At 44.5% G+C, this 22,754-nt stretch overlaps 1 protein-coding gene across 1 annotated transcript in view; it reads right to left on the reverse strand.

Moving 5' to 3' along the window:
* Window positions 1-2,020: 2,020 nt before the first annotated feature.
* The window catches only part of LOC6541404, a gene marked incomplete at its 3' end in the record, with an annotated part of 43,691 nt that continues 22,957 nt past the window's right edge, over window positions 2,021-22,754 (reverse strand). Inside the window, exons 3-8 of the mRNA XM_026979372.1 lie at window positions 11,465-11,895; window positions 11,238-11,315; window positions 10,387-10,519; window positions 4,229-4,553; window positions 4,063-4,160; window positions 2,021-2,097 (exon numbers count right to left, since the gene is read on the reverse strand). Of these exons, the coding sequence (XP_026835173.1) occupies window positions 2,021-2,097; window positions 4,063-4,160; window positions 4,229-4,553; window positions 10,387-10,519; window positions 11,238-11,315; window positions 11,465-11,895 (1,142 nt within the window). The remainder of the gene's footprint in view (window positions 2,098-4,062; window positions 4,161-4,228; window positions 4,554-10,386; window positions 10,520-11,237; window positions 11,316-11,464; window positions 11,896-22,754) is intronic.

Here is a 22,754-nt window from a genome sequence, read left to right on the forward strand (position 1 = left end):
ATTGATATGCCGGATTGGGCGGCTGTCCTTCGCCGCCCGTTTGTTTAAATGAAGAGCTGCAGCCGAACGGACCTCAAATTGCCTGTGAATAAAAGTGGACGGGTGGGCGGTTGCTCAACAAGTGCCGCCTGTCCTCGCCGTAATTGTTTCATTTAAATATTGCGCTGATCTCCGCGTGCGGATTCCAACTAATGAAAAACACTTGCGGCTATGGCCGCATTAATTGGCTCGTCGGTGGGGCAGTGGGGCAATGGTGGGGATGGTGCGGCTGGGTGCCACTGGATGGGGTTGCTCCACGGCGGAGACAGTAATGGCGTTTTTACGGCGCCATCTTGAGGTCTGCCGAGTGTTTGTCGTAACAACATTTTCGTTATTCTTTTCTCCGCCACAACAGCAGCAGCAGCAAATATCAATTATAATTTGTGAAATTCGAGACTGTTGGCCAAGTGTGGTGGAAGTTAATGCAGGGCTTAAAGGGATTTTAATATTTATAGCATAGAACATCTGTAGAGAAGAAAAAATCAAAGGCATATAAACTTCTTTATGCTCATCACAAATAAATACGTAATTTATTTACTCGGCTGCAGTAATGACGTGAATAAATCCCTATGAATTTATATGCCATTTGCTTTTTTCTTCGACCACTTCATTTGCATTTCTGTGAGCTCGGTTCGCTGGCATCCGCTCTTCAAAGGGATTTTCACTTGTTTCCCATCACTGCCAACTAATTGAGTTGGGAAACTCACTGAAATTGTGCATCTGCTAAGTACTCACCGCATTTCAGAAAGACATTAAAACTTTGCCACAGCCCCAAATGAAAAGCGCAATCGTTGCTTCGACTCGACTCGATTCGATTCGTTTCAATTCAGATTCAGATTCAATTCGATTCGATTCGAATCAGTTCGTTTCGTTTAGTTTCGTTTTCGGTTTATTGTTGAAAGAGTTCATTCCATTGATTTATTTATTGGTTTTATCATCACATAAATTATCTAAAATCTGCTTACTGGCTTACGTGTAGTAAATTCATGCCTACCCATGCTTTTACTCGCATGTGCAACACAAAACTTAGTCGAGCATGCCGCAATTGATTTCCATCGCAATTCGCTTTCGCTTTCCGCATATTGCATTCGCATTCGCATTCACATTCACATTTATTTTATTCAATTGCCATTCCCATTTCGGCGGCGAGTGCCGCGTGACTAAATTTCATTTTGCCCATAAATAAATTCCGCACAAGTTAGTGTTTATAATTAAGTTTTTGCTTTTAGTTGATCAGATGAGAGTTTTTGTTCATATATATTACAATCTTTCGGTAGTGTGGGTGTTACTTGTGTGTGTTGGGGTATTTGGGTGTTACTTGTGTGGGTGACTGGGGCGTGGCATTCTCTTATCATATCCTCCATTTTTTCGGTTAGCTTTGCTGCTGTTGAGACAGCATGAAATGTTTATAAAGTCGATGCGTGTGCGGCTCCTTCATAAAAGAGCGGCAGTAATGAAATAAAATACACACTTTTGTATCTGTAACTATATCTGTGAGCGGGGCCGCATCTTTGTGGTATTTACAGAGTGTCGTCCTTCTGGTCCTGTGTCCTGTGTCCTGCGTCCTGCGTCCTTCCTTTGTCCTTTGTGCCTTGTGCCCCTTCCTCCTCCGGTCCGTGCATTTCACATTCTGCATTTTGCATTCTCGTGCCCGGCTCAGTGTCTCATTTTGCACAATGAAATGTAAATATTAAAAGGAAAACAAACATTCGCCTGAAAGGGAAAGCGCCTGCCTTGTTTGCCTTTCCCATTTTCCTCCTACCCACTGGCGCCCCCTCCTAAAAAAAAAACAACAGAACAGCACAGCACACAGAGTAAAAATTCCGACGTCATGGAACATAATTTCCTCGTTCAGCTGCAATTAGAGTGCTAACAACTTGCGCTTTCAGTTGCCAGCTGCCAGTCCCGCTCGCAGCAACAACAACTCCGGCTCCGGCAGCAGGCGCAGCTGGAGGAGCAGATGGCGGAGCAGCTGGAGGAGCAGCTGGAGGAGCAGCTGGAGCGGACCGGGGGCGCAAGGACACGCCCCGCTCTTCTGCATCGCAGCGGGATTCTCATCTGGGGAGACAAACAGTGGCATAATGAACATGTGTATTCAAATTTCGACGAGGGCACAGCGCCATGAGCAAATAACTTAATTTAATTGTGACCTACACTGCGAACAATTGCTGTGCGAATAATGGATGTGGCTAGCATCCTCTTGCGCCTAAAAATATTTTATAAGTATGCATTGCATTTTAACAAGTTTCCTCATTTACTTCGGCAAGTTTCTTGATTTAAAGTAGCATAGCATATGGCATATAGTATGGATAACTGACTTTGGTACTGATTTTCCACCATGTAGCACTGGAAGTGACTGCGAAATGAGAAATGGGTGAGTGGAGCAGGGGCGTGGTTGTTGTTGTTTATTCCGACTAGATAAATGACATATGTGCGTCTGCGTATACGCAATATTTCTGCGGCCTTTCTCGCCGAGCAAATGTTATTCCAGGCGCATCATTTGTCAATGCTTTGTTTTGACTCGTCACAAAGGATACGTTGCCCACGACCCCGCCCCCGTTCCCGCCATCCTGGCACTGATTTTTAAGGACCCAGCGCGTCGGGATGTGGGCAATGAATAATGGGTGGAATATGCTCGACGAGGGCAGGGTATCTGGTGAGGGGTTCCATAAATAAGACACGAAATTGGAATTCCATTTCGGCTAAATCATTTTTTGCCAGCCCCAAAGGAAGCGGCTTTCAAGTGCGTTATCTAAACTTTTCCTAGTGCCCATAAATCCTAAAAAATTAAGACATCACTCGGCCTTAGCTTGAGTTACTTATTATATCGCTCACTTTGCGAAACTCCCGGTAGAGCATCTCCCTGGTCGCCTTTACACCGCCTAGACCAGCACTTTGCCCTTATCATTTTTCTTAAAATTTTATTGCCTTTGATTTATTATCTGTATTTATGCAAGCTGTCACAGCGCCAGTCACAGTTACAGTCACCGCTACAGTCACAGCCACAGTCACAGTGGCAGTGGCAGCAGCTCCTCTTCTACGTCTTGTCTGCTATCTGGACTCCCATCGCCACCCCAGCCCATCCATTCCATCCCGAACCCAACTCGCGGCCTCTGTGCCACATGTGGGGCATGATTAAGTGCCTTTTTGCAACTTACTTCTGACATTTAATCATATTTATTACGGCTTTGCAGCGGAGGATGTAGTGGGCGCAGCGGATGGCGGCTCTTTAAAATGTAAATGCCTGTCCGTACAACAATTTCATTTGAATAAACAACTTAACAACTTAAGTGCTGGACATTTCGCTTAACATTTGATGCTGCATAAGAACTAAGACTACGAGCGAAATGACTGGGCGAGGCCTTCAATTTGCTGCGAATGTCCTGCCATAAAAGGTCATAAAAAACAGTGGAAATTGCCGGACAAAAGACGCGTCAAGTTTATGCCCCTCATTTCGCAGCTTAAAATGTCTTAATTCCCGTCTAATTTATGTGTAAAATATGCAAAGCCAAGTCACTGAGTTGTGCTCCTCCATTCGCATTACTCATACGCCACGGATGCCAGCCCAAAAGACTCCCGAGCAAACAGTCGACCAAATGATGGAGTGGGGCTGAAAAGTTTTAGTTTTTAGGCCGTGTCTGGCGTTGGCTACACTGCTGGCCATAAAATTATTCACCCATCTGCCAAGTGAAGGGCTGTGCTACTAAATGATAGTTTGCTCTTGGGGGTTAGCTACTCCTCGGGAAGCCGCTACCTTTGCCACCCTTTGTGCACCAACTTCTGGCTGACAGTGTAACGGATAGGCTTATGCCGACCTGGCCAGCACCTGAGACGACAGTCGTAGGCTTTGGTGCACTCAAAGAAAATAGCAAAACAAAATGGATTTACATGGGGAATCCTTTGGCCTGGAGCTCTGCAATCGGAGCTCATAGCTCATAGGTGGGATTGCAAAAAAGGGAGTAAGACTAGTCAGCTATTGTTCCCAGTGTAGGCCACACTCGCTCACACATTCCCAGGACTCACCATTAATCACATGGACCAGGACACTGGCGCTGCTGGCCGTCGTTGGCTGACACGTGTAGTTGCCGGTGTCCGTGGTCTGGGCATTCGAGATGCGGAGCCTGCGGAGGATTAAGCAGCGCACTGAGAAGCAACTCAATTAGGAGCTGGGGGGCAGAGGTGCACTCACCTGGACTTGAGGGTGTCGCCCAGCTGCGATTCCATGGCGATGCGTGTGGCGAACTCCATCTGCAGGTCCACCTCGCTCATTATGTCATTGAGGGACGTGTCCTCCGGGTTCCTTTGGGGATGCTCGCTCCTGCCGGCCGGCGGCTCCGGCTGTCCATCATCCGCATCGAAGGGTGTGATCATGTGCTCGCCGCGATACCAGTATATAGGCCCAATGTCCTTCACCGACGGCTGCTGCACCAGGCAGTTGAGGATTATGGCGCTGCCCGCCTTGAAGTGCAGATCGGGTGGCCCACTGATGACCGCCTTGGCATCCGGGGAGATTTCTGCCAAAAACAAGCCACAAACGAATTGGAAAACATGCATCGTAGGTGGGAAACCGAAATCAATTTGGGGCAATCGCTCGTAAAACGAATTCGCAACCAACTGAATGAACGTAAAAACTTTTAATCATAAAACTTTATGGAATAACTTTTCAATTGCACTAAATTTAAGTAAGCCCACGAAAAGGGAGGCTGCAGTGGGCAGTTGGTGGCAAAATCACACCACACACGTAAATGAACTTGTATGGCAGGGTGCGAGTGTGTGTGTGCGTGGGTGCCACACACTCACACACACACACCCATGTGGAAAGTCGCACTGGCTGCTCCTGCGAAACTGGGTTAATAATAATATTTATTATGCATTGGACTGTGCAAATAATAATAATTAAAAAATATACCCAAAAACGGGAGACATGCGTGGCCGAATGAAATAAAAAACTCTATCGCCGCACCGTGGGATTTCATGTGCACAGAATTGGTATTTCAAAACGGCTATTAACCATTTAGCTCTATTAAAATCCCGTGGTATTGTAGGTGCTAAGTGATATGTAATATGTAATAAGTAATATGTAGGTAAACCTCAATCGATTCGGGCTCTTTTGAACCACTGTGACCACGGAGCAGCTCATAAAAGTGCATATGATGATGATTACATGGGTCGCAGGATGCTCAGGGGTTTCCCGACGGGCAGGGGCGGTGAGAGGGGGTGCCGGGTGTTCGGGGGGTTAAAGTGTCTGCCAGAGATCTGGCTTCATTCCACGGCTCACTTCCATTCTCACTGGCTTTTCCAGCTGTTTGTTTGCGTCTGTGGCATATGTGCCAAGTGTGAGTTAAAAAATCCCATTGCGCCATTAAGTGCGTGTGTATTTGTATCTGCTTGGGCCCCCTCGGCCACGCCCCCTTTTGGGAGAGTGTTTGTGCAGTGTCACTGCGTTAAAGGCAATTAACACCCGACGCAGGGAGGGAGGGAGGGAGAGGGCAAATGCGGAAAGAGACGGCGACAGGCAGCTGCAGCAACAATTTGCCCAAACCCACTGTTTTTCATTTCATTTCAGATTTTCATTTTTCCTTCATTTTTCAGCAGCTGTCGCTAAAGTTCTGCGTGCATTTTGTGTGGCGGCGCATGAAGTTTTTTAATTTAAATATTTCATGAAAATAAAATGCACTGCGACCTGCCAGCAGCAACAAAACTAGAGCAGAAAGCGGGCCAAAAGTGGGCTTTCTCTAAGGTCAAATGGCTGTAATTACCACTTAGACGAGCACGAAAATAGAAATGGTATCAAGGCAAAAGCCGCATTAAATTCTGCGAAAATGTTGATGGGATTTGGAAATGCGCTGAAAAGTATACTTTAAACTAAATGAAGTGGAAACTGTGGCAATCCTTGCATACGCTTCTTTAATGCAGTGGAAATAGTGCATTTTGCATATGAAAACCTATTGAAATAACAGAGCGGCACATTTTTAAAGTCGTGAAAGAAACGATGAAAGTTCTGTTTACGGAATGCGTTGTTTGTATCCTTCATTCAAGGGATTAAACAATCAATTACCCTGCTAATTGCTGTTGAAATATGGTGGGAATATATTTTTCTTAAATTATGCGTGCATAAATACAACCTTTTAAATTGTCATCTTAGGGCATACTTTATGCATATTTATATTGGTTATTTTACGGTGCTCCGTGGCGGACGTTACGCCCTGGGCAGAATTTATATCAGGCATAAATCTCGTTTCCGAAAAAAAAAAAAATGGGAAAAACTGTGAAACGTTGAGGGAAAATAAAATCGTTTGGGTGGGACGCATAAATTTACATAATGACATTAATTAAATGCAATGCACCGCAACAACGAGGCAAGGAGCTCCAGGAGCTGGAGCAGGAGCAGGAGCAGGAGCAGGATATGGACAACGAAGGCGACACAGGAGCGAAGAGTTAAGCGCCTTGCGAAAGTCACTCATACGACACGTATGCCGATAATGTTATTAAGGACGCAGCCAGTTTGCCAGTTTTCCAGCTTGCCAGGCTGTCAGCAGTGGCCAGCGCGGAGTGTCCAGTGACCAGTGGACAGTGCTGTCATGCTCCTTTGGAAATTGTTTCATTAACGTAAATTAAAATGCATACGGCCATGAAGAAAATGTAATCGGAAATTCGTTTGTAAGCGTCGGAGCAGGAAATCAGGAAATCAGGAAAGGAGCTTGCTGTGACAAGCGGACAGACAAAAATGCATTGCGCCCAAGTGCATAATCGGAAACTTAAAAAGGCATTGCCGACTGATTTGCATAAGTGGCTGACAGCAGATGCCGACAGGACCTGTCAGCAGCTCGCTTCCGAGTTGTCCTTTATCACACCCACCTCATCCCATATATCCTGCAGCCCCTCACTTCATCCACTTGTCGCCCCAAAGTGCCGATGATTTAAAGACCCAACAATTGCCATCTTAATAGCGTCACCTTAAGCCCGAAAGTGCCTTACACAGCCCTTAAAATCAATCCGTAAATTGATTGTTTTTTAAACGGATTCAGATTACGAATTAACGAAAATACAATGAGGCAATCGAGGGATGCAGCAATCACATTTTGCGTAGGTAATTGTGTTTTTTTATACCCGGTACTCGTAGAGTAAAAGGGCATACTAGATTCGCAATTCCCTAAAAATCTGCATTTAAATTTATAACATTTTTTTAACTTATTTTTTTTGTAATTTTTCTGATGTATTATGTTGTAGAAATTCAAAAAAATTAAGAAATGTCCTAAGGCTGAACTTCTAAGCTCCATAACTCAACTTATCTTCATCGGATTTTGAAGTGGCATACCTCTAAATGTTTCTGGCGCAATTCTCTAAAAATCTGCATCCAAATTTAGAAATGTATTTTTTTTAAATTTTTTTGTAATTTTTCTTATGTATGATGTAGAAATTCAAAAATATGTCCCACTGCTGAAGCTCTATACTCCATAACTCGACTTATCTCAATCGGATTTGGAAGTGGCATACCTCAAAATGTTTCTGGCGCAATTCTCTAAAAATCTGCATTCAAATTTAGAAATTTATTTTTTTTTAATTTTTTTGTAATTTTTCTGATGTATGATGTTGTAGAAATGCAAGCAAATTAAGAAATTTCATAAGGCTGAACTTCTAAACTCCATAACTCAACTTATCTTCATCGGATTTTGAAGTGGCATACCTCAAAACGTTTCTGGCGCAATTCTCTAAAAATCTGCATTCAAATTTAGAAATTTATTTTTTTTTCATTTTTTTGTAATTTTTCTGATGTGATGATGTTGTGGAAACTCAAAAATGACTCAAGGCTGAAGTTCTAAAGTCCATAACTCAACTTATCTCAATCGGATTTTGAAGTGGCATACCTTAAAATGTTTCTGGCGAAATTCTCTAAAAATCTGCATTCAAATTTAGAAATTTATTTTTTTTAAATTTTTTTGTAATTTTTCTGATGTATGATGTTGTAGAAATGCAAGCGAATTAAGAAATTTCATAAGGCTGAACTTCTAAACTCCATAACTCAACTTATCTTCATCGGATTTTGAAGTGGCATACCTCAAAATGTTTCTGGCGCAATTCTCTAAAAATCTGCATTCAAATTTAGAAATTTATTTTTTTTTAATTTTTTTGTAATTTTTCTGATGTGATGATGTTGTGGAAACTCAAAAATGTCATAAGGCTGAACTTCTAAACTCCATAACTCAACTTATCTTCATCGGATTTTGAAGTGGCATACCTCTAAATGTTTCTGGAGCAATTCTCTAAAAATCTGCATTCAAATTTAAAAATTAATTTTTTTTTCATTTTTTTATAATTTTTCTGATATTATGATGTAGAAATTCAATAAAATTAAGAAATGACCAAAAGCTGAAGTTCCATACTCCATAACTCAACTTATCTTAATCGGAATTGAAGTGGCATACTTCAAAATGTTTCTGGCGCAATTCTCTAAAAACCTGCATTCAAATTTAGAAATTTATTTTTTTTTAATTTTTTTGTAATTTTTCTGATGTTGTAGAAATGCAAGCAAATTAAGAAATGTCATAAGGCTGAAGTTCTAAAGTCCATAACTCCACTTATCTTAATCGGATTTTGAAGTGGCATACCTCTAAATGTTTCTGGAGCAATTCTCTAAAAATTGCATTCAAATTTAGAAATTTATTTTTTTTTTATTTTTTTGGAATTTTTTTGATGTGATGATATAGAAATTCAAATAAATTAAGAAATGTCCTAAGGCTGAACTTCTATACTCCATAACTCATCTTATCTTCATCGGATTTTGAAGTGGCATACCTCAAAATGTTTCTGGCGCAATTCTCTAAAAATCTGCATTCAAATTTAGAAATTTATTTTTTTTTTTCATTTTTTTGTAATTTTTCTGATGTGATGATGTTGTGGAAACTCAAAAATGACTCAAGGCTGAAGTTCTAAAGTCCATAACTCAACTTATCTCAATCGGATTTTGAAGTGGCATACCTTAAAATGTTTCTGGCGCAATTCTCTAAAAATCTGCATTCAAATTTAGAAATTTATTTTTTTTTCATTTTTTTGTAATTTTTCTGATGTGATGATGTTGTGGAAACTCAAAAATGACTCAAGGCTGAACTTCTAAACTCCATAACTCAACTTATCTTACTCGGATTTTGAAGTGGCATACTTCAAAATGTTTCTGGCGCAATTCTCTAAAAACCTGCATTCAAATTTAGAAATTTATTTTTTTTTAATTTTTTTGTAATTTTTCTGATGTATGATGTTGTAGAAATGCAAGCAAATTAAGAAATGTCATAAGGCTGAAGTTCTAAAGTCCATAACTCCACTTATCTTAATCGGATTTTGAAGTGGCATACCTCTAAATGTTTCTGGAGCAATTCTCTAAAAATCTGCATTCAAATTTAGAAATTTATTTTTTTTTTATTTTTTTGGAATTTTTTTGATGTGATGATATAGAAATTCAAATAAATTAAGAAATGTCCTAAGGCTGAACTTCTATACTCCATAACTCAACTTATCTCAATCGGATTTTGAAGTGGCATACCTCAACATGTTTCTGGTGCAATTCTCTAAAAATCTGCATTCAAATTTAGAAATTTAATTTTTTAAATTAAATTTGCAGGTGATACGACAAAGTGTGGAATATAAATCATGTTATTAAGAAATCCACTTCCCTGCAACCAGAAACCCATTATGTCGTTTCGAAATCAGGCCATCATCAATTAATCATCGTCGGTAGATTTCGAAGTCACTAATGCACACAATAGACATTGTTTGCGATGGTAGAACAGGAAACCGGACCGGTGACTGGTGACTGGTGACACACTGCCTGCTAATTATATGCGGACACACGCATTATGCATGGCTCATTAAAACGCCGAATACATTTCCAATCGGTGCTCGAAATCCCGCCGGGTTGACATGCTAATTAACTCAGCGACTACGGCGCCATGTAAGCTCCATGCGATCCATGAGCTGCTGGGCCCAAAAACCAGGAGTAGGAGCAGGAGCAGGAGTGACAGGACCTCGACCTCGCTTTTTATTTGTTTATTTATTTATGGGCCGAAATGCGAAATTAAAAATGTATGCCCCTAGGCGCTCGAGCCAAACAAAACGAAACGAAACGGAAACCGGTGCCCCTTCGGATAGGATGAAATAATCATAATTGCGAGGAGCCGCCGCCCGACAAGTGAATTAACATTTTTAATAAGCCCGGCGGCGAAGAGGTAAACAGTAAACATTCGGGCCACGGCAAATCCCATTCAAATAATCATTGCAATAAAATTAAATTTATTTAGAGACTCAAATGGCATTGGGCGGCATTACCACTCACTCACAACCACAACCACTCACCGATGATGTTCAGCTGAAAAGCCATGGACATCTTGGGCTCCGTGTTCACCTGGCACTCGTAGATGCCGCTGTCCTTGGCCAGCGGCGACTTCACATGCAGCGTCCACTCCCGCGAGTCCTTCGATTCAGTCACCTGCCAGGACACAATTCAGATTTACAGATTTACAGATTTCGCTTCAGCTCGCATCATTTCCATACGTCCTGCCATTCTCGGCGGAATAATTATTCGCTTTTGAGGCAACAATTTGCACGGCTGCCAGTGTGTGTTTCTCGCATTTTTTCATGGAAATTAAGCAATTATACAATTGAATGTTTGTTTGTTTACCGCCCGTTTTGCAACTGCAGCACAGTGGCCAAAAATAAAAACAACGTCGAGGGGCTGAGAGTTGGTTGCGGACTTGCCTGAGTTATGAGCTGGATTAGCCATTGAAATATCGTTTATGCATGCATAATGAAAGTGGCCTTATGGCCATAATTCCCCTGAGAGCCGGAGTTAGCTTTTAGGTTGTGGCTAATGCCAGGTGGAAAGTTTATCGGGATTTGCTGTGTTGCCAGCTAATCTGTGAGTGGATCTGGGCAATGCCCCTGGTGCTTTGGAATAGATTTACAGGTACAACGTAAACTAAAGCTGACAGCTGGTAACTTAGTGTTCGTGCTCAAATATATGTGGGGATATCACTATCCACAGTGTCGGAAGGAAAATTCGTTGAGAGTTGAGAGCCCTTCAGAGTATCATTTCCCCACATTTCATTATACACAGTGAGCCACTGTATCTGCTGACTTTGAGACCCGAGTTAAGCATCGCATTCAATTAGCCAGCGAACGGAGGACTCCCGCGACATGGAACCCACCTGGAATCGCTTGTCCGAGGTGTAGGTGGCAGTGCCTACAGTCAGGATATGCAGATCACGTTTCCGTATCCAGGATACCTGTTGAGCGAAACGAAAGGCGAAAGAGGGCGACAAAAATTGATTAACGAGTGCACATACATATGATATACTTGATGTCCTTGGCACGCATCTTCATCACTTTGCGCCCGCAGGACTCGAGGGGGAGGGAAGGGCATTCCCGGACTCACCGATTTATCATGCAGACTGTCCACGCGGCATTTAATTATGGCCTCCGTGTGGCCAGTGCGTCCGGTGATGTTGCGCGGCATGCCAAAGTCGAAAATTGGCAGCGACTGCGAGGTGTCCGCATCCTGCGACTCCTCATCCGCCCCGCCGCCACTCCGCCCCCGCTCCGCGTCCGTCTGGGCAAACAGATCGGAGCCAAAGGACGCGTCCAGGAAGGCTAAACTCTTGAAAGTGTGATTCGTGGCTTCCGTTTGCGGCCCGTGCGCCACCGCAAACGATGAAATACTGGATGGAGCTGGAGATGGGGATGATGCGGATGCGGATGCTGATGATGCTGAGGGCGATGGCGACGATGATGACAGGAATGTCGACAGGGTTGGCCCATCACCGGAGTCATCCGGATGCCCAGTGGAGGCGGCCGCCGCAGCGAGTCCTGCAAGAAGACAAAGGAAAGGGGGCTGAGCACTAGACGGAGAAGCAGGAAAAGGATGAGGACACTAAGAAAAAAGTGATACATCACTTCCTCATAGAAAGAAAAATACTGCGACATTCAGGACAGGCGTTATTGCATACATTTTGGAGCTCTTAAAGAAGTGCGAGCATTATAATATTCATGGCGTTCCTCTGCTTGTATTTTCACCAAATCAAATACACCCTCTTTTGCCACTGTGTAAGGCGCTCGCCTGCTTGCTGTTTTTCTCCATCGCCTTGTTGGCCAAATGAATTTATAACTCGGTCGACTGCCCCTCCTTCCACCCATTCATCTTGCCGGGTCTTTTGATTTGATTTGTAACCACTTTGGCCACAACTTTTTCCTCCCCCCGCTGGAGCGACCACAAAGTAACTTCCATTCAATTCGCTTTCATCCTTGCTTGCCGCCCTCGCCCCTCGCCCCTTGCCCCTCGCCACTCGCACAATTTAAGCAAATAAATTCCGTTTTGGCTTAAAAGTGCGGGCCGCGCCCAATTTGCATTTAATTTATTAGCGCTTCGCATTTTTATCCGCCACTGCATATGTGCACAAATATTTTGCATATCCATGCAGCTGCCGTTTTGCGTGGCAACAATTTAAGCGAATCCACAGAGCCAAAGTGACAAATTCAATTTGTGCGCGCCAAAACAATAAACGGAACAGAAATGGGGGAAATAATATGCAACAAGCTACAAATAAAGTCAAAACGAAATATTAAGCATCCGCCACGTTGTCTCGACAGCAGCGACAGCAAATATTTGCAAATATGCCAACTACACAAGTACAGCAAAAAAAGCAGGCGAAATATAAAAAATTACTTTTAAATTCAAATCAACAGGGAATTCAATGTGGGCGAGCGGCAGTCGAGGGGCGTGGTGGGTGGTACCGGGAAAATGCCCAGCTGAGAGTCGGGAAATTGGGGATATTGGATTGAGTTTGAAGTTGGCAATAAAGTTAAAATAGAATTTTTCTTGGCAGCCAGGGGATTTTCGACTACAACAGCTTTGGATCGCCCAATGTAAAGTCATCGGAGGAAACAGTTTTAACACTCAAATGGAATTATCATTGGCTTTTGGGCATGTAGACCATCTAGGAAATGCATATCTTCAAGTATCCTGTATGTTTCTCATCTATTTACAGCAGAGGCCCTCCGTAAAATGGTTTCTTCTACGCACGCACACGGCCATAAAATGTGTAAGGAGATTTTTGAGCACTGCTGCAGCTGCCTTAATCCTGTTTCTATTGTCACATAATTTTCAGTCAATTCCTGGGATTATCCTGCCTCGTCCTGCGGCCTGGCCGCAACCTCCTAGGGTATCCTGGCATTCGGGGCCGCCGTCGAAGCCATGTTATATGCGATTCTCGAGCGGAGTGCCCTGGCAAACAAACTTTTTATTTTGTTGCGACCTACTTAAGGGTTCCGCCCCCCGCCCGTCCCGTCCGCCCCTCTGCCCCTCTGCCGCGGATGCCGACTGTGAGTCGTCTGGGTTCACCACATGAGGTCATGGAAATGCTTTCCGTTTGTTGTTTTCTTTATGCGCTGCTGTAAAGTAAAGTAGCAAATTTGTATTTTATTGTTTGTCGCCGGCAAGAATGCGGGTAGAGCGCAAAAACACCACCCACACACACGGAAAAGAAAGCTAAAAAATGTGCGTCTGCCAACGCTGCGAATGAGTGATTCTCCCCCGGCCGCTAAAGGAATTTTTCCAGCTAAATGCTCAAAGGGAAAGTCGACGGTGAGCGAAGTGCTGCCGGGAAATTCCCAGCCATTTTCCCCGCCAGCTGCGGTGGCAGCAGCAGCTGTGTAAGCGATTTTCCATCATCACCATCAATAACTTCATCATTGGCATGCCGTTTTCCAGGCCATTCCCATTCGCAACCGCTTGAAGGTCCGCCGGAAAAACAGCGAAACTTTCTAAACAAATTTAAACAAATAAAGCAGCAGTGGCAGCTCTGTTGTTCTGTGGATTTTCCGGCTACTTTTTGCACTAAGCCGCAAAGCTTTTTTTGAGTATTTCCTTTACCAAATTCTTTTTTTCGGGCCTACTCCCCGGGGGGGTGGGGGGCTGTTGAGAGGGGATAACCCCCCGTCAAACCCCAAAACTGATTTCGCACTGCAGCCAAAGGCGGCTAAAAGTTGGTCGCCGCGTTTTGTGTTTTTGGCCAATGTTTGCTGTAGGTCGCGGCACGCCCCCCTCTCCAGCCTCTTCAGCGCTTCCGGGCCAGGACCTGCTACACTCCTCCACCCCCCTCCAACCCACCGCTCGCTCCTTTGCTGTGCCAAAAACTCACATACACAGCTGCCACAAGTGTTTCGGCGAAATATTCGTGCTGCGCCTGCAGCGATTCGTGTGCATTTGGCAAAGCACTTAAAATGACAAAAATAACAGCAAATTCTAGACAAGCGAGGCGTACAAAAGGAGCGAGCCAGCGGACAGGAGGTGGATCCGAATCCTGCCAAGCATTCGGCTCTGCACGGGCTGTTCCCGCAATCCTTTCCACTGTATCTAGTATCTTGTATCTGGCTTCGGCTTGGGGTTGTCAGCGTTCTGGGGATACAGGCAACGCTTTAAAGCAGCCAGTTAACGCAATTAGAGCTGCCACTAAACTTGGTAAACTTACCAGCTTCAGTGGTATCTAAATGAAGTGAAATTCGAACCATGCAGTTAGCAGATACTGTTTTTAAAGATACATGTTTTTAAAGATTGCATGGCCTGATGTGTTTGCTTGTAATACATATTTGAGCGGCATAAATAATATAAAATGTCTCCTATTTTAGGGTTTTTTTTGGGGCCCACGACGAACCCTTTTCAGAACACTATTTGATGCCCCTGCTGACAGCATTTTCTATTTAAAGCCTCGAAAAAATGCCGCCTAAGGGCGAGTGCTGGAGTTGGGGGGAAAAACAAGCAAATAAATTGAAATGGCAGGCAATTGAAAACTACCCATGGATTTGTCAGACTCTGTCTGGCTTAGCGCCGCATAAGCATATACAATTTTCCGGCTTCGGATATGAGTGTATGAAAATGCGGCTGTCAGCCGGGCAGAACGGAAATTTCCCACCGAGAAGACGGCGCAAATGTCAAGAGATTGGACGGGGTTCAATACACGCCATAGCCGGATTCGTCTGCTGCCCGCCCAGAAATCTGATTATTTATGAAGTGCCTCGCCGGTTGCTCTAAGCTCCGTGTCCTGAAGTCTGAGTCATGAGTCCCAGGTCCCGACTCCTGGGCCTTAGGAGTCCCAGCGGAGTGGCAAGTGTCTATAAAAATAGCAAAACACCAGACGAATCATAATGAGTTCGGGACTCGGCGCGACTCACGTACCGAAGGACTCACGTGGCAGGACCTCACATCCTGGCCGCTCATTGTCATCGTTAACACTCGTTTAATGTCGCCCATAAAGGACCCGCTGGCGCGCCCTCTGTTCTGCAATTAAAGGCCTGTTCATGGGAAAGGACGCAGGATCTGAGCCAAAGAGATTTACATAATGCCGAACAATATGGCCGAGGATGGCAACTATTTTTACATGCCCATAATTTGATGACGACAATGTCTTGGCATAACAATGAGATGCGACTTCATCCGAGGACCTCATGTAAATTTCATTCTGCTGACTTAAAGGACCTCCGGCCCACCGAGGCTCACACATGTGTTTTGTGGGTTTTCACTGCCCAGATTTGGTTTTTCCTTCCATTTTTTTGATTTTGTTGATTTCTTTGATTTTCTCTTTATTTTCGAGCTGCCATCGAGCGGATTTGTTTCGTGTGTGAAATCGAGCGTGAATGTTCAACGTAAATAAAATTCAATTTGGCATTTTCCTTTTAACTCAATTTATGTGTCAAGTGAAAGTGGATTTGACTCGGACAAACATTGTGTGGCCATTTGGCTTGCCCCGTATCAAAGTTATAAATGAATTTATAGCCGACTTTTCGCCCCGTTCCCCCGCCCGTTCAGCCTCACAAAATTAATAGCATTTGGGCCAGCGGATTGATTGAATTAACCCGACCAGCGATAATATTTCAGCCACGGGGCTTCTGCAACATTGCTGCCAACCAACAAGCGTTTTGCAATGTCGCTTAATTGATGCAGTTTGACGGTTACATTTGCCCAAAAAAACAGTCGATTAACTCGCCACTCAGGTGAACTTATTTAATGCACTTATTCGGGCTGAACCAGGTGAGAAGATTAACTGCTGTTAATAACTGGGGCTTGCAATCCAATCCTTTTTCATTCGCCTCATCACATGAGCGCACTAATGCGTTCGAGTATTGTCTGCGAATTGAATGGGCGGCGTGAAAGTTATTTAATTTACACTTAATTGGGGCAATTTTAGTTTACGGCACTCACATTGAAAACTCGGGGAATATCAAGGCAATCTGGCAATCAAACTGAATTTATGATGCTTAAGAGCACTGATGAATCATGGACCAGCTATTGTACTCAAAACTCATCCGATCCGCACTGAATCATATCTGCAACTCGGTTATCTCCTGTCCGTTTCCATTCCGCATGCAAAACGAAAATCGAAACAAATAGTTCCCCGAAGAATCGATTTGCGGAAGACAGCTCAAAACATTTTTGTGGCCCACACACACACGCACACACACACACACACAACGAAAGCAGAAACGCACACTCGCACCGTCAGACAAATTTCACATAATCAATTCTGGTTTTAGGCCCCTGGCTTCATTGTATTGGGGATCGGGGTTCGGGGGACAGATGTCCAGGAGGCGAGAAGTGGAGCTCCAGCTGCTGATGGATGTCTCTGGAGCAATACATCAGGCCAAATTAGCAGTTTGTGTTCCATGTTCGAAAAGCCAAAATGCACAGCGTTGTGGGGGCCAGAGATTTGAGATTTACTGGCAGGGGAAAGCGAAGCCTTCGGTAAACAGAAAGAAAGTAATGATACTCCCAGCTATCTCGATGCTATTATATTTATTTAATCACATCATACAAGCAAATATCACTAATGGCCTAATCTACAAATTCAACTCGGTTCCACAAGCAACACGTTATGGCAATTAGCATTACATTCATACATTCCCGCTTACATTTTTTTTGCCAGTGCAGTCATAGAGATTGAGCCATGCTCATGACTTGCACAGGTGCGTTTTGGGCCATCTAAATTGGCTGACAGCGTACACGAAGGACACACAAACACGGCTGGCCCAGTGGGCGGAAAGGTAAGCATATCCAAAGGGGGTGGGGGAAGGCCTAGAGTGGAAGACCTGAAATGCGTTAAATGCGTTTGATGTGCAGAGTGCGTCTAATGTTTGAAAATTTCCATAAAACATGCAATAAAAGCCCAAGGACAACAGCAGCAAAGGGTTGGGCGAACGGAGTGTTAGCTGGGTGGGCAGAGAATTTGAGGGGTTGAGGGGTTGAGTGGGTGGGAGCAGGAGGAACAACACTTGCCGGCATAATGGAAAAAGTACAAGGGTCGCCATAAAAGCATAACAAGCTAACGTGAAACGGTGCGGCAACTCGAAAGCTGCAAATGAGGCCAGCGGCAGCCAGGATGCGAAGCCAGTGCTAAGAGCAGGACCTGCAACCTATCAGCTCCTGGCTCCTTGCTCCTGCCAGAGCTGCAGGCCAGGATTAGGTTCAGGGCGGGTCCTTGCTGCCCTTGCCCTCTCTTCCTTGAAGCGTGAAAGGTGTCAGGAGAATCGAAGCAGCAGCAGCAGGAGCAGGAGCATGCCATCAGCAGTCGACAATGTAATGCTTCAATTTCGCCCACGCACACACCCACCCACACATGGCTGAGAGTACAGTGAGAGAAATGCAGACCAGAAACTCGTTTCGCATAGAAAACTGTCGGACTTGGAGGCTTACAGCCCATTGTTGTATACATCCAGACACAATGGGCTGTCTGTATCACATATCTGTGATATCGAAATGTGGCAGGATTACAGAGTACAAACCATTTCCCGCTGTGCAGGCACACAGTGAAAGAGACATGCATCAAGTGCTTGCTTCGTTTTCCAATGGAAAATTGCACGCCAAAGGAGGAGCAAAGAATTTGATGCTCGAACAGATGGAAAACGAAAGCGGAAATGTTGTGCTAAGCCACGCACGTCCTGCCTCGTCCTGCCACTCCCACGCCGCCCCCTTTTCTGACCTTCTCCTTATATCCTTTCGCACGGCAAGAGTGTGCGTGTGTGTGTGTGACTATTTACATTGTCACACTTTCATCATTGTGTCAGTCGGGCTCCGTTATCTTGTGCTTTGCTCAGCTCTTCAAGGATGTGCCCAAGGACGTGGGCGGCTCGAGGGGCGGCGTGTGAAGTGGGGGCGTGTCCAAGCAGACAGCTGCTGCTCAATTGCATTATCCTGCGTCCGCTGATGGATGATTGTTTCGCTCCTCGTCCTGCCAGCCAGCGTCCTGCATCCTGGCGCCCTTTGAGCCCCTCATCGCACTCGTTGGGTCTTGTAATTCGGCAAGTGCAACCCCTTTTTTCAGGATAATTGAATATATTATGTGACAGCCATTGTACGCCAGGATCTGAAGTCATTTTTCCATTCGAGCTAGGCGATGTGAGTGGGAACTTAAATGCATACATTAAAGCGTGAGTGAGTGGACTTCCCTACATGAAATTTTAAACAAAGGCTCCCTGGATTTATGAGCGGCTGCCAGGCAATATGCAGTGGGGTATTATTGGGGTAATGACTCACAACTCGCCACCGGATATGATCTGCATACCCTTCCGCGTGAGGTTGCTTTCCCCGCGCCAGCAACTGCTGGCCCAACTCGGATCGATTGCATTTTGAAAACTTTTGCCAGAGCTGGAAAAAAATAATAACAAAACCGACTCAATTGCTGCCACCACCTTTCGGCTTCAAACAGTACAAAACAAGCAACAACGGCGGAAAATAGGAAACTTTTGCTCTTGTGGAAAAGTTCGAGTACAAAGCAATAATAAGGAGCTCATCATGAATTTTAGAACGAGTGGCAGAAGTGTATTACAATCGCACACACACACGCACACGCTGACGCACACAATTGTGACTGGCCTTTAGGGGTGCGCCTCATCTGCATCACGTATACGCCCGGTGTGGCCCACCTGGAAACAAACGTTTGTTGTGGTTGCTCCCTTGATGCCGCCGACCCAACCACTGGCCAGCTGAAAGGCCTTTCTGTGCGGGATCTGCGGCCTGGCCACCGCCTCTTCCGGCTGGACGGCAACTAGAATAAAATTTAATTAACCTGAAACCTAGTTTTCTGCTCTTAGAGCCCGGTTCTCAGACCCCGCCAGTCCGAGCCAGACTGCTTCAACTTGGCCGACTGGGAATTGCAAATGATGTAAACACGGGCCGGCCACAGAACAAAACAGGGGAACAGAATGGGACTGTACATCTACAGTGGCTACATCTGGAGAAAATACAGAGCTTCAATTGAAAATTGCCTCACTATTAGTCCAATCAATTATGAATATAAGTGGATCAATAAGGGGCAGATTTAAGTGAGACATGCTGAATTCATAAAAGCACTTCTTTAGAAATTGAAAAATTTATTGTGCAATTTATGCCAAATGGAAACACTTTAAGAGTGAAAACATTGCCCGGCAATCTCGGCAGCTCGGCATTTTTCCTCTCTGCAGGACCTGTTTGCAACACACTTTGTGGCTGTGCATTATAAATGATCAAGGGCTAATTTGAATGGCAAAGCAGCGATGCTAACTTTTCTTTTAAAGAGTTCCGGCTGCGCTCATTGTTTTTCCGCAGACTTGGGGCCACTGCCATGGTTTTTGGAAAGGTAAACACACACTTTGCGGGTTTTTACTTGTCACAACACAAACAGGCGCACAAAGACAACAAGTGGCGGAGCTCGAAGTCCTGGCTACCCAGTCCTGAGTCCTGTCATACACCCTAGTTGGAGAACTCGGCTTTGATCAGAGGTTGGCGGTCTTTAATTGGAAACTAATTACACCCTACACCTATGCTAGCATTTTCCGACCCCAGGGAAAGTGTGGGAAATCCCCCTCTGTTTGCCTCTTTGCAACAGCTAGGCAATTTCGCCCTGATAAAAACTTATGTAACGACAAGGGGCGGCGAGCAGATAATCAACTTTCGAAAATACCAAACGGGCTTTGAATTAATTAAATAACGCCTGCATGCACACACACACATAGATACTTGCTTCGGGCCAAAGCAGCCCCCTTAAGTAGGCTACACATTTTCCTCTACGCTTGCAACTATTTTCTTTGATGCTTCCTACCAATTCTGCAGGCTAGCTGAATCTGTTGTGTGTTAGGGCCCCAACACGGGCTAATTACGCCATGTGATGAGGCTAATGAATTCCATTGACCCGATTGACCTCAACAATGCAACCATTTTCAGGGGCTCGTGTTTCATACGTCTAATTGGATTTTGGTTAATACCAAACGCGTTGATAAGTGTCGCCATTCAATGCCCGATGCCAAATTAAAAACCACTAAGCGGACAGACAGCAGCCAAAAGCCGCGAATGTTTCATTTTCAACAAATTAATATCTATTAATTATGCAACTAAATACTAAGGTCTGGGTGAAAAACAGGCTGACAGAGCCGTAAATCGATGGCAGTGAAAAAACAGCAGCAAGCTAGATAAATAATGTACGCCTCTTAAATTTTCATTTGCGACTGACCCGTGGAGCCACCAAAAGCTACGAGTGAAAAGCAAAATAAACAATAATAAAGAACAAAAAGTAGGAGGCAAGTTCGAGTCGAACATAAGAATTCCCTTCAATGACATCAAATTTGCTGTGTCATAAACTTAGGTTGGAAACTCGATAAAAGAGTCCACAACTTTTATATAACTTTAACAATTTATATAACTTTCTCTTTTATTACAATATATTACATTCAATCCGCTCAAGTAGAAACCAAGTTGAAAGCAGTTTGGTTGTATTATTACGGATTCAAGGTGATGTCAATCCTACAAATTGCTGTTACAGGTTAGATAGATAGTTTTAGCTTCTTGTTACATTTAGCATAAAAAATAGGCTACAACTACAACAAAGTATATAAATTGGTTAAATTTGTAAAAATAAACGTCGAATTGTTATTAATCGCTATTTACATAGGCCAGGGGCCCATGAAAGGCTTTTAGTTTCCGTTTCCGAACTATTTTTCAATAGTGGCCAGAAAGTTTGTCATCAGGTGCATTTGCAAAGCAAGAGGAAACTTTCCGCCACGGGGACCCAGAGAATAGGAGAATAAGAGAATTGGAGAAACGGAGTAAGAGAAGTCCGGGGAATCGCTGACAGGAAGCAAACCGAAACGGCACCAACAAATTACCCGACCCATAACCACAGTGCAATCAATTGTAGTGGTCCAGAAAACACACTCGGTCGAATAGGAACCGTAGGAGGAATCGCTGGAGGAAGCCGAGAGCACGGACGCAGTGCCTCCAAAAGCACTTTATATGCCGAGGTAATGGCGCCTAATAAACGTCTTCACTCGAGTGCGCTCGGCACCGCCCAGCCACCCCCTCTGCACCGCCCCACCAGTAGAGGGTGTGGGGAAGGTCGAGCCAGTAATTATGATTTATGTCGCTTTGGAGAATGTGCAAGGCGTCTAATTGTGTGGGCGGGCGTTGGCTACAATTACGCCCATCTCCATCATTTCCCCCCGCCCTCTGCTCACCTTGTCCCCCAAATATGTGTGCTATTATGTCAAGCCAGCCGAAAATAGTGGAAATCCTACACGAATGTCGGATAAAGTAATTACAGGATGCTCACACCCACAGCCACAGCAACGCCAACACCAAAACAGGACTGAGCAGGATGAACAGGACCAACAGGACGTGCTGATGTAATGCATGCTAATGCGACACCTTCACCTCTCCCGCTACCTAGTCCTTGATCATTAAAATAATTCAACTTGACCTGAGACTGGACAGGATCAGGACCTGGGCGAACGAAAGGATTCCTGGAATTCTTTGGTGGCCGCATAATGCTAATGAATCGGTATGCCTGCCCCTGCTCCTGCCCCTGCCACTCCTAATCCCACTCCTTTCAGTGCCATTTCGCAATGCCACAAAGGATTTTCCCTCTCGACGGCTGGGGACAATTGAAAAATCAGTAAACGATGCCGCATTGTCAACGCCACGTCCCTGTGGAAAAGTGGGCTGGACTGGGGAGTAGTCATTCCATGAGTGGAGCATCATTCGCACTTAATTAGTAGAATGGCCGATTTAAAAGTGGGCGTGTCCAATCAGCTGTGGAGCCTAATTACAGCTCCGACTTTCACTACCATTTCAAATCGTACTCGGCCAGATGCGGGCTCTAAAAACCATCGAGTGGCAGACGGGAAAACGAGAATCGTAAATGAATGCAAAATAGACAGGAAAATCATTCCTCACCAAAACCAACTCCCAAGCTGTTTAGGGTTTCCTTTTGAAGAGTGAAATTCTTTATGCGATTAAGCCGGAAATGACATGAAAGGCACTGAAAGTGGAGTGTCCTGCAAATGGAAAAGTGGGTAACGCGGTTCACTCGAAGGATTAGAAGGACTGGCAAGGACAAAAGGCAGAAGAGTTAATAAGCAAGTTGGTTTCCTATTCCGAACTGGTAATAAAAAGTGAATCCAAGCCACAGCACCTACCAAACTCTTTAAGCTCGCTCACAATTTCCAGATACAAAAGTATCTTGACCCGCGCAGAAGTATCTACTTAGATGCCAGTGAGTATACTGCAGCCGAATTGCAGCTTTTAAAAAGTTACTGCAGAATGCAACAACTGAAAAGTAGTTTAAGAAAACGTAAAGTACTTTAAGCCACTGAACAGTAAAGTAGCGGATCTGTCTACAAAGTATCTCTAGCTGCGTAAAATCATCTTT

Source organism: Drosophila erecta, unplaced genomic scaffold (genome assembly GCF_003286155.1).
Source record: "Drosophila erecta strain 14021-0224.00,06,07 unplaced genomic scaffold, DereRS2 tig00000055-arrow-pilon, whole genome shotgun sequence".
NCBI lineage: Eukaryota > Metazoa > Arthropoda > Insecta > Diptera > Drosophilidae > Drosophila > Drosophila erecta.